At 48.4% G+C, this 15,213-nt stretch overlaps 1 protein-coding gene across 1 annotated transcript; it reads right to left on the bottom strand.

Moving 5' to 3' along the window:
• Positions 1-258: 258 nt before the first annotated feature.
• Positions 259-13,849, bottom strand: SDR9C7 (short chain dehydrogenase/reductase family 9C member 7). Its single transcript, XM_046672331.1, has 4 exons — positions 13,404-13,849; positions 9,899-10,157; positions 9,043-9,206; positions 259-3,279 (listed from the first exon to the last, which is right to left on the bottom strand). The coding sequence occupies exons 1-4, from the start codon at positions 13,702-13,704 to the stop codon at positions 3,062-3,064; spliced, it is 942 nt and encodes a 313-aa protein (XP_046528287.1). The 5' UTR covers positions 13,705-13,849; the 3' UTR covers positions 259-3,061.
• Between the last annotated feature and the right edge of the window lie 1,364 nt (positions 13,850-15,213).

Below are 15,213 nucleotides of genomic sequence, written 5' to 3'. Positions count from 1 at the left end.
CTTGACAGACTAACTCATTAAAATCCTTCAGTGGTACTACCTCCAAATTGTATGCTGAGTTCATCCATTCTCATCATCCCCATTATCACCAGTTTCGCCTAGGGTACCATCGTATCTTGCTGGATTATGCAGTGGTCCCCTTGGAAGTCTTCTTGATTCCACCATTGCCCCCTCATTTCCACAGAAGCCCTACAGTAATTTTTTTAAAATTTAAATCAGATCACATTACTCCTCTGTTTAAAAAAATGTGGAGAATATTTGACAAAGAGGCTGAATGAGTGAATAAGAAAAGGAAAGGCAATTCAAACTCTAGGAAAATAAAAAAGCTATACAGGAAAAGTTATGATCCTAATATGAAATAAACTGAAATGTAATATTGGAGCGGATAAGAATCTTAGTCCTCAAAAAATACCTCAACTATTAATGATGGGGTGGCGGGATAGCCCTCAGAGCAAAAAATTAGGTATTCTACCTGCACAGCTTATTTCTTAAACGTCTGCTGTCCCAGTCTACGTGCCCTTTCTATCTGGTGAATCTCTCCTGCCTTCCTGCCGTGGTGGGACACATGAATCTTCAGTGAGGTCACCCAGGGTCTCATCAGCCTAAACACACGATGCAGCTGTGACTCTCTTGAATCTTGCCATCTCCCCAATGTACTTCCAGAAAGTGAAGCCCGGTCCCTCCTGCTCTGGGAGTTCCAAACCTCACCCACTTCTCTCCTCAGCCAGAGTGAATCTCCTTGTCTTAGGAGAAAGGCCCTGCTAGTCTGAGACGTTGTGGGTGCCCACAAGTCACATTCCTTTGTCTTCTTTTCCCAAATCCTGTAATTCTTCTAAAGGTATTAAGGTTGGGGGAAACTAACGCTGGACAAAGTGCAGGAAATGTGCTTGTTCTATTCTGTCAAATATCTCCCTGCAGGTAAAGGAGCACTGCCCTGGCTCCCTACTTGAGTGGGGAAAAGGGAGATAAGAAACCAAGGAGCAACGAAAATGTGTAGATAAATACCTCAAAATATTACCTAGCCATAGTCTCCTTCTGGTAAATTTTTGTGTCTCCAACAGAGAAAATTTATTTTTGACCTAGATTCAACCCTCTCAATAGCAGAGTCTGAGTTTTGAATTTTCCAGGGCAGTAGGCACTGCGACTGATTCCCCAGTGTTTCCATCCTGTTCCATGGTTAAGTGAAACAGTTCATGGCAATTTGCCCCCTTGTGAGTGATTGGTTCGGGGATGGACAAACCTAAGCCAATGTGAGTCATTGAGACTCAAAGAGAGCCTTGGCAAGGGCTCTGGGGAAGAAATTTCCTCAATCTTTAATGCCATGGAAGACAGGCTCTTTCTTCTATAAACTGCAAGCAAGGAAGCACAGAGTTCCCATTGCCACTGGCAGTCATACCACAACAATAAAGATAATCGGATTTAGGATAAAACCAAAACTATGGATGGCAGAGCAAAGAAGGAGAAGGAACCTGCATCCTTGGTGCCATCATTCACCTACAGGGTCCTGCTCTAATTCTTTCTCTATTGTTTAAATCAATGTGAGTTGGCTTTTCTGTTACTTGCTGCTCAATGCATCCCACCTGGTATAGAATTTGGTGCCAGAAATAGAAGTGTTGCACATAACAGACTCAGCAGATTGTCTGGTGGCCCCCAAAAGATATGTCCACACCCTAATTCCTGGAAACTGTGAACGTTACCTTGTTTGGAAACATGATCTGTTGCGGATGTAATTAGTTACATTTTATTATTTTCAACTTCAGCCAGATGTTGAAGAAACAAATTAAAGACATTTTTTTCTTAAAAAATCTCACGTTTGACCTTTATTACATGACTATTTCTCAAGATCAAAAAAGTCTTTTCAATAGAAGCTCATATGACTCAGAAGTCTAAGGCTTTCTTTTTTAATTTAGTTCAATGACTTATCTGACAATATTTACTAATTTCAGAAATGTATTCTCTTATAGCTAAAACCCTAGTCTGGGAACCCGGACACCTGAGTTTTGTCTTGGCCACCAAGATGGGGGGCTTTAGGTAGGTCACTTCCTCCACTGAGCATTAGTTACTTCTATGGAACTATCAGTGACTCCCAAGTGCCCAGGTATATCAGAATAATCTAGCTTCTTGTTACAGACACAGATTTCTGGGCCCCATCCCAAGCCTACTGAATCAGATTTTCTAACATTGAGGCCCAGGAATCCGTATTTTTAATTAACCAGGTGATTATGATGTACAACTAAGTTTGAGAACTACTGAATTAGATGAACTCTAGGGTTCCTCACAGCTCTAAAACTGTGATTTTCTGATTTCTGTTTCTTCTATTACTGTTTGTCCTATCCCTGGTAGTAGACACTGTGCTAAAAACCAAAAACACAAAATAAACAATAAAAAGATGAGTTAGTCATCTTTACATCCTTCCAGCACCTACACAATGCCTGGTATGTAGTAGGCACTCAATAAATATTTGAAGAATTAATCAATGGTGATTAAATAAATGCTTATTATTTCCTGTGGATCCCAATCACATATGGATAGAGAAATCTAAAGAGAGAGAAAATATTACAAACTTTTGCCTGATATACTTTTGCACTCCCTGTCTGCCCTACTGTGTACTTTGAATAATGGGTTATGTGAATGAGGTTAATGCATATTTAGAGGCCCAGCAGGAAAGTGGTTGAGATTCTCCTGTGGGCTGGATTATCCCACAATATTTCCCAGCGGCGGTGATCACTCAGGGAGGCTCACGATTCAGCAGGAGCTGGTTTTCCTCTCCTTGGTTTTCCCAGGTCCAGGAAAGGCCATATGCTGACTGGGGGACATCTGTTCTTAGGGCCACGCTGCAAGTCTTTGAACATGCAAAGGCCACTTCAGGTTTCTGTGGGGCCCCGGCGAGTAGGAAGAGGCACTTATCCTCTGTTAGAAGTTATCCATAAATTTCCCAGCAGTGGGTGTCGGCTAAGCATAGTGTCCCCCCAGAACATCTGATACCCCCTTTGGGACCCCATAGTCCCTTCTCCCACCCCTCTCCTCTGCATTCCGCTGACCACCCTTGGGCTTCCCCAGCTCAGACACTGTCTGCTGGCCTTGGAAGGTACCGGCTCAGGATGAAATCTGTCACAGGGGTGGGAAACTTAGCCAAAGGGATGTAGAGCAGTTTGGCATCCAGGCCAGGGTTGTAGCGGACGCGGGGGCTCCGGGAAATAACGGCATGCTCCATGCTGTTGGTGACTTCGCTGATCCTTGGCTCTGCCAACTGCATCGTGTTTTTTAACTTGTCAGTATCTGTTTGAGGGTATAGGCAGGAAAAAAAATCAAAGGCTCTATTACTCTTCATTAAAGACGGTTTCTTCTGAATTCCTTCTAAGCTCCCTTTCTATCAGATTGCTGATGCAACATTTCAGGCACATCTACCGCTCCCTCTCAGTTGTTCCTTCTACAAACACCCTGCAAATAATCTTGGTTCTCTTCCTGAATTCAACAGTTGTGTATTGAATTCCTACTGTTGCGTTAGACAAGCAATGAGATCTGTGCCCAGTTCTGCGACTTATTGTGTGACATTGAGCTGAAATTGTCATTATCTGTAAAATGGGAATAATGATACCTGCCCTAGAGAATAATAAAGATGAATACTAGCAGGTAGACAGTGGAGGAGGACAAGAAGGAAACAGGTAAAAATATTGACTGGCCAGTGGGATTCCTAGTTACTGGAGGGTTTTTTTCTCTTATGTACTTCCTAAAGTTCCCAAATTTTCTATAGAAGCATGCAGGAAAACAATGTTATTAAAAAGTAGTAACACTGCCCTTGCTTTGGTCATAAGGCCATTGTGGGGCTCAAATGATCTAAGACACAGACAGGCACCTTGTAAGGCCCTAACAAATGTGAGGGGTCTTCTGTTAGCATTGCGTACATGGATGTGCAGATGGGTACAAGGCACCCAAGTGGTCCAAGTCTGTCAAAGCTCACAACACAGATGGGAGACAAGCCACGTGATACACTTATGGGGCGCTGATCTGCACCCTCGCCCCAGGACTCCAGGACAGGGGCCGGTCAAGGGGACTCATACTCTAGTGAGAGCCCCAAGAATTCCGGAGGAAGTGGCGCCTGAGAGTCAGACTTCGCAACAAGGAATTAAAACTCAAAAACAAAGAGGGAGCAAAAGCTGGCCAACTGTGAGGATGGTCCAGGAAGGCAGAGAATTCACCCTCTCTGCGAGGACCCTGGTGGACAGTTCATGAGGGCAGGACAGTGTCGTTCAAGGACCCTTCACCCCCAACTCCAAGGAACTCCTTTTCTGTTTCTGAGAGAGAAAAATCCAGCAGCGAAGAAGGCACACTACATTTTTGGATCCCCCAAACAGCCACACTAAGTTAAAGCCAGACTGTCCACAGAGGGATAACATCTCAGGAAGCCAGCACTCTGTTCCCCATCCTTTGGCCTCACACAGAGTCCAGCACCAGCAGGTCCCAGGCAGGGAGGCAAGTGTCAAAGGACTCATTCAAGGTGCTCAGGGCCAAGTGTGCTCTCTTTGCCACAGGGAAAGCTGTGTGGGCTGATGAGGGCCAGGCAAGCAGATGTGGACAGATGGCTTTGGAACTAGGCTCTGAAAGATGGGGAGGGCCCGCATGGGCAGTGGGGTGGAAGAAGCTACCTGAGACATGGAAGTAGCATAAGGCACATTCTTTCATTGTTCTCTCAAATATTTACTGAGCTCCTATTCTGTGCTGGGCACCCTGCCGGGCACGGAGTGGGAAGGGAGACAGAGGTCCTAATTTGTCACTTGCCTAGACAGTGAGGAAGAACATAAGCTCTGGGTTCAGGCAACTAGGAAACTTTTGGGTTCTTGCAAGAATTAAACAGGATGAAGTCTACAGAGCAGCAGAGGCCCAGCTTTGGCCCTTAGGATGGACCAACAGTTCAGTTTCTGTCCCCGTCCCTTTTGCCAGGGACACGTTCTGGCCTTCTGATCTAGTCCCTCCTCAGGAAGAAAGGACAATAAAGGGGGAATTTTTGGCTGCCTTTGAGATGGAGAAAGGCCCTTGGCAGGTGGCTTGTTGTCCCTAAGCAAAGCTAACCAAGCCAGACGGTGGCTCAGCTCCAGGCCTGTGAGGACAGGAACACTGTGCTCTGGTCCCAGGCTGTCCCCTGATTCCATATGCTGCTTCTGTGAGAATGTGCCCGCCTTAGGTTGCTATTACTAGCCTTTTCCAACCCGGTTCTATTTTGGGTGTAGTTAAAAATCACTCCACAATACCCGACTTGGCCCCGGGGCTCACAATCCAGGGGCCTGTTTGTTGGCCACAATAACTTGCCGGAGTTTGTGCCCAGTGGTGCTGTATGCCCAGTCTGAAAGATGTCTTCAGTGCATCTCCACAGCACCAGCCTCCCGAAATACTCCCCTGCAACACCCGCCTCACACACACACACACACACACACACACACACACTTCCCACGATCACCTTTCCTGTGTCCATTCCTGCACTGAGTTTCCGCCGTTGCCTCCCAGATGGTCTCTTGTTTCTACTCTCATCCTTCCCACAGCACACTCCGACGCCTTCAGGATAAGAGCCACATTCCTTAGTGGAGCCATAAAGCCTTTTATGATCTGACTCCTAATCTCTCCCGTCCTCATTGCCCAACACCCCTCGCACTTCACTCAGGCCAAACCAGCAACAAGAAAGATGGGTTCGGTTCGTTGAACTCTTATTTTATGGCTGATCCGAGTCCTTTACATTCTTGTTTAATTCTCCTAACGAGCCATGAGAGAGGAGTTATACTTTCTAATGAAGACTGAAGTTCTGACTGAATCCTCGCTGCCTCCAAAAGCACACCGTGCTGTGTCAGGTCTCCAGAATGCTGCTCATGCTCCTCCCTCTGTGGGAAATACCTGCCACCTTCCCTATGGGTGAACTCCTATTCACTCTTCAAAACTCACCAAGGCATCCATCGTCAAAGCTCCGTGAAAGCTTTTGCGGCAGAAGAATTAAGTCTCTGTAGTGTTGCTTTGTTTTGTATGCCGCCCATTGTTGCACAGTTCTCCACGTGCTGTGCTATTTGCTTTCAGATCTGCCCTGCGAGATTCCCGGAGACTTTGTCTTATCTCTCTACCCCAGGAAACGCTAGCTTAACTGAAATGCATATTAGAGTATATTCACTTGGAAACGTTTTTATGTATAAGTAGTCAAACACCTGCCTGAAAATTTTCATCTGAAATCACGAGGTGGATGACAGAGGAATCAGCCTATGGTATTTTATAAACCCAATCCTCACTGTTCTTCAGAAGAACGATACCGGCTTTGCAACAAGAGGCTTTCAGAGGAAGAGGCTCTTTTATGGCCCGCACTGAAGGCTCGACAATGTGTGCCTGCATTGAGCTACTTTACTCGGAAGATGCCTTGTGAGGTTCCCAGACCCTGACTGAATCTTTGTTTCGCCCCAGCCTCCTAGTGGCCCCATAAATGATTTGGGTTGCTTTTTACTAAGGGAGCGTTTTAGGGGATCTCACAGAGGACATGTCATTACCCTTCCACAACATCTAGTCCTCTGTTTAGAGCAACAGCTATAGATTTCTCTCTGGGGATCCACGCCTCTTCCACTCTGTGATCTTTGGTCCGGGCACAGCACATGACCCAGCTGAGCCAATCAGACCTTCACATTCCCTGGGCACAGTCATGAACGCAGGGTTGAGTACATCCTGCAGTTCCATCTGATCCTACCCTGATTATAGGCCCACCAAGTCAGATTGAACCTTAGGCCCTTTGGGGAGCTACTGGAAAGGACTATCCCTGGGAGGAGATGAGGAGATGCTGCAGCCATGTGAACTCCACAGGGGAGAGAGCTTGTGAGACTGCAGCCAGGAAAAAAGAAGCAGAGGCGAGAAATAGGGTGAACCCAGGTCCTAATGACATCATTTGTGGGCTGGATCTGGCTGTGCCTGAAGCCCACCTCCCTCAACTCTTTAGTCAAGAGTATCAAGAAATTCCTTTTCTGCTTAAATAATTTGGGTTGGCCTTTTTGTCACTTGTAACTGAGAAAGTCTCAACTGATGTAAATCTTAGAGCTTTTTTTCTCCTCACAAAATTCTTGTATGTCCAGAACCAAAAGATTACTTTCTCCAAGGAATCCTTCTTCAAATATTTTCCCCTGAATCTTCCTTAAATCAATGAATGAATCATACCTCCATCCACCAGTTTCCTTAGTTCAAGTACCAGTAGGTCTAACACACACCTGACGTCTATCAACTTCTTTCAATCTCCTCCACCTTCTCTCTAGTCCAAACCACTGACGTGTCTAGCCTGGAATACTGCAGCAACCAGAGCAGTCTTTCCTAATCACAAATCAGATCGCATCCTTAATGCTCAGTGTCTTTATCCTGGGCCCCTCTGCTCCCTGACCCTGCTCCCCACCCTCTCGCATCCTTAAAGTTCCTCTAAAGAGTCACCCGCCTCAGAGCCTTCCTGCACCAACTTCTCTGCCTGCCCCCGCTTTCCACTTTCCAACAACGCCTGACTTATTCTTCCTCGAAGTCGACTCAGAGAAGCCCTCCCCGAAGCCGTAACTAAACTGGGGCCACACTCCCAACCCCCTTCTTTGTTCATAGCCCTGAGTTTTTCTCCATGGTTCTTATCCACATTTGTCATTCAACGTGTGCGTTTTTATTAAGGTCTGTCTCCCCTACCGGGCCTTGCGCTACAGGCAGTGAGCTGTGACTCGGCTACTTGGTCCTGTCTCACCCCTCAGCCCCAGACAGTGCTTGGCATGTGGCAGGCTCTCAGTAAAGTGTGTATTATAAGTGAATAAATGGCTGTCATGGTTTTGGTGTCTTGACTTTTGACTCTGTTGATGTATGATGTCCAGGAATGCATGTCACTAAAATAAGGCCCCACCCCTGGACAGTTAGCCATCCCCTGTCATGGATTTGATCTGAATGGTTACATTTAGCCCATCCAGGGTGTCTGGGTATATTTTAAAAATTCATCACTTTGGATTTTGGGTAATTATGATCTAAGGGTCTCTCTTTGCAATACAAGAACTTATGGCTTGTAGATACCTGTGCAATGTAGAAAAAGAAGCCATACTCAGTCCAAGAGAGGCTAAAAACAACAAACTTTTAAATCAAATTGTTCTTACCAGGGACCAGCTAATATTCTAAGCCCTTTATCTATATTAATTCATTTAATTCTCATAACTCAGTACAGATTTGAAAACTGAGTAGCTTGCCCAGGGCAAGCAGGAGAATTGAAATTTGCACTCAGGCAGTCTAGTTCCAGAGTCTAAGAGCTTAATCACAATGGTAAATTGCCTCTCAGAGATGTTCATGGGGGCCAAATAAAAAAAAAAAATCTAGAAGGACTGCACCAAGTTTTTAGGCAATATAGAAATGGCTGAGATGTCCCTCCGCCACCCTGTAAAGACACCTTAAATTCATAGAGATCTGTACTCAGGGAGAAAGGGGACTGCCTGGAGCCCCTTCCTTTTAAATACTCAAGTGTTCCTTTGCCTCTTTATTGATTTAACAAGCACTTAGTGTGCGCAAGACACTTCACAGACATTAACCCTCGTAGCAGCCCTGTGAGGTAGGCACTATCATTAGCTCCATTTTATAGAGGAGAAAACTGGGGCAGAGGGCGACCAGGTAACACGCCCAAAGTCTCCTAGCTGGCAAACGGCAGAACCAGCAGTCAAACCAGCCGTCTGGCCCAAGCAGCCATGCTCTTAGTAACTTCTCTGTACTCATGTCAGGGCACTTTCACCAGATTCCCCTGCATAATAATATGTTGGGGGCAGGCGCCAGTGCCCAGGCATGGGGGCAGCATCCCTGGGCAGCCCCTCTCCCAACACCCCCATCTCCCCAGCAGCTGTGGTTCTGCCATTTCCAGCACGTGCCCATTTGGTCTCTCTTCTCAAATCCCACTCTGTCACTAGCTATGTGGCCTTGGCCCCTCAGAGCCCTCCAACCCATCATTTGTAAAATGAAAGCTAGTCAGTGACCCCCTAAGATCTCCCTGTCCCTCTCAGAGACCCCTCTCCCTCCCGGGGAACTCACAGACACGGAAGTACTCCTCTCCATAGCTATCCCGGGTCTCCTGCGGTAGCCGCGCCCACAGCTTTTGCATGCGCTTCTCGATGCCCTCCTTGCCCAGAATGGATGTCCGATAGTTTCCTGGCTCGATGATGCTGACTTTCACCCCAAAGTAGTGGAGCTCATGCCTGGGAAAGAAGAGTCGGACTCAGTCTGGGACCCCAAGATGACAGAGGATCATCAGGGAGGGTTACCTCTGACACCTCTAGAGGGGCTTATCTCCCAGGATAACCTGGAGGTGCTCCCCTGACCTCTGCACCAGGCCAGGCATTGCCTTCTTGCAAATAAGCCCTGGCTTAGAGCCTCACTGTTTCCCAAGCCTGTCTCTGGGCAATTTGCATTAGGAAAACCCAGCAAGAAGGAAGTCAACAGAGAATCTAGACCAAGGCTTTGCCTCCCACTGGGTCCCTCCCACTCAGCCCCACACCGAGCAAGAATGTAGAGAAGGGAGTGAGGAGGTCTATGCGAGGCCTGCCTCCTCCCTGGAGTGTCTCCACCGGGCATGAGCGCCCCCAGACCTCTTTGTCTGTCTGGTAGCTCTCTCTCCTACTCCCACAGGCCCAAAAGGGTTTGGCTTACTCTGAGATAGCTCAGGGGAAGTCAGGAAGATAGCTTCCTATCACCATCCTTCCTCTTCTCCTCGTCCCTTCTCCTCCTGGTCCTTGGGGAAGGCCCCCTGAAGACCAGCCCTCCTCCTGCTTCTGTTTCAGTTTCCTCCAGAACTACTTTATCGACATGCCGTCCCCCTGCAGCCCTCTGTTCCTGAGGTGAAACCCCCAGGATGCCCACCCAGGGTGGTTTGGCACCAGGGCCCAGTCACCTGATGCTGTCAGAGAAGGCCTCGACACCAAATTTGGAGACACAGTAGCCACCACCGATGATAGCCACACGACCACCGGAGCTAGACATGTTGACAACTCTGCCCCGGGCTTTCTTGACCATGGGCAGCATGTGGAGGGTCACTTCAATCAGTCCTACCAGGTTCACGTTGATCACTTTCACAAAGTCTTCCTTGGTCAGCCACTCATTGGGACCGCTGGGCAGGGCCACACCAGCGTTGTTCACCAGGGCCCAGAGGCCTGGGGGCATGGTGGAGGGAGAGAAAACCATACAGAAATCAGCAGTGTCTCTGGAAAAGTGCCAGGGTCCACTACCCAGCAGCTCGGGGCTGCCAAGGATGGTTGAGCCGTTGCACAAGGCACAAGACGGCCAGGCTGGGGGCGTGGGGTGGGGAGCTATGACAGCCCAGAGGAAGATGTGCCTTTCACTAATTAGTTTTCCCTAAAGGGGCACTTCTGATTCATGCAGTTTGCCAGCTAGCTGGGGCCCTGATCCAGCTGTAATCCAGGCTTTAGCTATTAGCTCTGGGAAGAGAGAGACCATTTTCATACCAATGAATTAATGTTTGAAATCCTCCCCCATCTTGCTTCCCTCTCTCTCTCCACCTAAGTGTAAGGAACCAACTCCATTTCACACGTTGCCAAAATCAGTCATATAGTCATCCATTCGCACATTCATCCCTTCATTCATTTATTCATGCATCCATCCTCTGGCAGCTACAGAGGAAGGTGCTGGCGATGGAAAATGAACAAGACAGGCTCTTATCCCTCCAGGAGCTCACAAACCAGAGGGAGAATAAATAATATTCATACAGAAATATATAACACATTTAAATAAAATAATTATGGGAAATGTAATAAGGGCTTCCTTTGAGATATTTCACTTGAGTTGGTATAAATGGAGAGGGAAAAACGCTAAGTGTTGCCACTCAATTCTGCAGGGGTCCAGGCTTGAAGAGCCTCAAGTTCTAGTCCTGCTTCGACCTCCAGCCTTGAACAACTCAGTTCCCCTCTCTGGGCCTCAGGTTCTTCATCGACTAGACTAGACCAGTTGTTTCCATCCTGTGGGTTGCAAACCTGACAGCTTTCCAGGTTGAACTCCAGAACCTGCTGAGAGAGGGAGATGCAGAAGCTCGACTCTCATTTGTGTTACATACTGAGCTTCCAAGTAAAATTCCACTTGGGGGAGGATATTTGATGCTAAAAACACATTGGAAAAGTCTCTAAATGATCCCCAGGGATGCCTTCTGGCTCTTCTATCCAGGGATTCCATGATCCCCACTGCCCTGACTCCTCCCCCTGCCTTCCCCTCCCCGCATCCCAGCACCTCACCTTGACCCCTGCAGCCTCAAGATACTCCTCTGGGCACACTTTCCACTCTCTCCTGAGGGCAGGTCTAGATGTAAGCACCACTCATGGTGCCTCCCCCTAGGCCTGGGATCCACACACAAGCCGTGCCTCCATCCTATCTTCCTGTCTTCCTCCAATTAGAGAGACCCGAGGAGACCAACTGGCTGGCAGAACTCAGAACCTTTCCAGCTAGAGGGGGCTTTCTCATCTTGCAGAAGAGGAAATGAGGCTCCTGAGATCCAAAGACTATAAAACCCAAGTGGTCTCTGCCTGTGGAGAAAGGACACACACTCACCACTTCCTCTGACCATCCCCTGTAAACGGCTCTGCCTGCTGGCAAATCAGGCAACCTTAATTTTTTTTTCCTGCAAAGAGCAGCTAGAGAGTTGTCAGAGCGTGTGAACAGCTTCAGGGCTGTGCCAACCTGCTGTGACCAGAGACTCTCAGGAGCAACAAGAGAGCATGTAAGAGCCCCTCTCCCCATTTCCCAGGGCTTCTTAGACCAAGAGTGTCTCCCAATGGGGTAGGCAGAATAATGGCCCCCAAAGATATCCCCGTACTAGTCCCTGGAACCTGTGACTATGGTGGATTACATGGGAAAGGGGGATTAAGATAGCAGATGGAATTCAAGTTGCTAATCAACCGACCTCAAAATGGAGAGATTCTTCTGGATTAACCTGGTGAGCCCAACATAATCACAAAGGTCCTTTTAAGTGGAAGAGGGAGGCAGAAGACAGAGAACCAGAGAGATGGCAGCATGAAAGGGACTCGGCCCGACCTTGCTGGCCTTGAAGATGGAGGAAGAGGGTCATAAGCCAAGGAATGGAGGCGGCCTCTAGACGCTGGAAAAGGCAGTGAAATGGATTCTCCCCTCCAGCCTCCAGAAGGAGCACAGCTCTGGAGACACCTGACTTTAGCCCAGGGAGACCTATTTTGGAATTCTGACCTCCATAACTAAAAGATAATGAACTTGCATTGTTTTAAACCACTAAATTTGTGTTAATTTGTTACAGCAGCAGCAGGAAACTAATATACTTGGTTGCTCATTAACGTAAGTGGCCCAAGGCTGAATGTGGGTTGCTGGGTGAGGCAGCCTGCTGAAAAAAGAGACTCACTCTTGCTGAATTATTCATTACTTAGTTCATTGAACAAATATTTATTTGAGCACCTTACTAGATACCAGACTCTGTTCTAGGTACTAAGGATATGCAGTCAATAAAAGAGACAAAAAGCCCGGCCCTCCAAGGAAGCTTTATCCTAGCAGGGGAAATAGACGATATGTAAGAAAAATAAGTAAAATATATTGTGTATAGGATAGTGGTAAATGCCAAGGAGAAAAACAAAGCAAGGCGTTACTGCCTGGCCCCTTCTGAGCCCCAGGGCTCTCCTGCCCCTACCTGTACGCATGGACCCCAGACTAGTTCACTTAGGAGTCAGGACTTCCCCCAGGCTGCTGCTTCTACAACAGAGCCACCCTGTTCCTTTCGTTCCCCTGCCCACATTCTGTGTGCAGGAAGCTTTCCTAGGTATGTCCCCATGCAGTCCTGACCCACCCCCCTACACACACACACAGCCTCCTTTTCCAATAGGAGCAGCCACTCTGATGTCTGGACTTACCCTGAGGTCAACTCACTATCCACCATGATGTGAGGAGCAGCGTAGGTCTCTCTCTCCCCGGCCTTCTAGCCTGACACAGCCAAGGAGAGCAAATGCCCCACTCAGGGAGGCCAACTTCATTTTCTCTTACCCTCTCCCCAGTCTGGTCCCGACAAGAAATGTGCTCACGTTTCTATAGGAGCTGATGGTCGGGACTACTGAAGTCCCCAAGAGGCAACTCCATCTTTACACGTTTGGACCCGCAGAACACATCTTCCCTCTCCCCGCTCTTATTGCAACCTCCCTCTGATCCCTCTGCGTTTCTAGGACAGAAAACTTCCTCGGGAAATCACCTCTTCACGTGGACAGATCAAATCATGCAACAGTTTCCAATCCCACCGAACCAGAGCCCCAGCCCCTTTCTCTACATCACCTCTCCCGCCCCATCTGAACAACAGGACCCCTGATAACTGCCAGAGGCCTGGGGGAGAGAGAGAACAAGGACAAACTGAGAAAGCCAAAGACTGCAATTTACCCCACCTTGCTCGCCCACTTGGTCCTTCACCCACTGGGCGGCGGCCCGGATGCTCTCCGTCTTGGTGACATCCAATAGAGTGGTCTGCAGCCGGTAGGAAGTATCCCGCTGAAGCTTCTGGGCCCCCTCCTCAGTGAAGCACGCAGCCAGCACCCGCATGCCCCGATCGACTAGCTGCCTGGCCAGCAGGTTCCCGAAGCCCGAGTCACAGCCCGTGATGAAGACATACTTCTCTGAGAGGTTGCGGACCAGATTGCAGTTCTTGAACCAGCGGTACATAAAGGAGAGGTCCGTGAGAGCCGCCATAGGGCAGGGGGAGGTGATGGCCAAGAAGGATCAGGCTCAGGAGACAGCAGGAGAGGCTGGTTCTCTGAGCCCCAGTCTGCTGGAACCCACTGAGAAGAACAGTTCTCCTCCCTTCCACCGCTGGTGACACACGCAAGGCCCCTGAGTGAGCCACTCTATAATTTTTATAGGTGGATGCATCTCCACACCAATTAGCCTAGATGCAAGAAATTCAAGTCCAACCTGAAGCTGTGTCACCTCGGACAGCCCTGGTGGATTCCTCTCTCTCCCCTAGCCCTGATGGGAGAAGGTGCCAAGTAGGGAAAGACGGCAGTGGTGATGTTGGAATTGAGAGATGGCTCACCTGGGTGGTCTGAGCAGTTCAAATGACAAAGGACAAAGGAGGACTCAGCCCAGAGAGCTCTTCTAAAAATTCTCCACCTCTGACCCAGGGATCAAAATCATTTGTCATGAGTCCAAGTGTGTAAATAAATTTAATTTTTATTTTCAGGGAAAAAAAATGAAGACAAATTCATTAATGTAAAACAAACAAAATTGATTTTTGTGCCCTCCAAACCCCAAGAGAAATGAGTTCCAGGTTATTAGCTCTTTGGAATTCTCTGCCTTTAGGTAAGAATCTCTCTGCATTACGAGAGATGAGGAAAAACAAAGGGTTCCCCCAGGATGGATGTGCCTCCATTGTCCTGAGGCCAGAGGCAGCAGGGCCCTCCTATAAGGGAGGCTACTGAGGTGAGATTCCAACTCCCAGGAAGCAGAAAGGCTGAGGGACTCAGGGCCTGGGTCCTCGGGAGATGATACTCAGGCCACCAATGAGGAGCCGCCACAGCACTCCAAGAAGCCCCAGTTCTTGCCCTTACCCTGTGACCACGCAAGTGGAGGGAATCAAGGACTGAGGACACAACAGCTCCCCCAAGGCAGGGCCCCCAGTGGGCATTTCCTTTTACCCCCAGGACCAAGCACACAGTAGGTGATCTGGTGAGCCAAGGAGCCTGAAGAGGGGTGGTGACAGTGGAAGGGACTATGAAGACAACTGACTCAGTGGCTAATTAGGTGTGCAGAGGGAGGGGAGGGCAGGAGTCAAAGTGATTCTAAGGTGTGGGGCTAATAACAGGTAGAACCACAGATGGCAAGAGAAATCAGGAGAGGGGACACTTAAGGCATAGGGAGGGAAGAAGGGAAAAGAGAGAGTTCTGACATGAGCATGATTGAGACAAGATCCAGCCAGATGATGAGGATGGGTCATGAGTTCTAAGGTAGCTGTAGGAAGGGCCTGGGGCCAAGTCCTTGGCTCTGAGTGGGGATGAGGTATGGGAGGAACAGAGGACTGGGGCCAGAGACTTGGAAAATCGGAGGGGAGGGAGAGATTCCAGAAAATGGGGCAAAGAACTCACAGAAAGGTAGAAAGGAAGCTGGTAAGGAAATGAGACAAATGTGCGAGTAGTAGGAGCCATGGCCAGGCTTGCATAAGATGCAGGGACATAATGATGCTGGAGTCTATGGTGGTCCTTT

The sequence above is a fragment of the Equus quagga genome, chromosome 1 (genome assembly GCF_021613505.1).
Source record: "Equus quagga isolate Etosha38 chromosome 1, UCLA_HA_Equagga_1.0, whole genome shotgun sequence".
NCBI lineage: Eukaryota > Metazoa > Chordata > Mammalia > Perissodactyla > Equidae > Equus > Equus quagga.
Note: the sequence above shows the minus strand (reverse complement) of the source record. Positions and strands in the feature narration are given on the sequence as shown.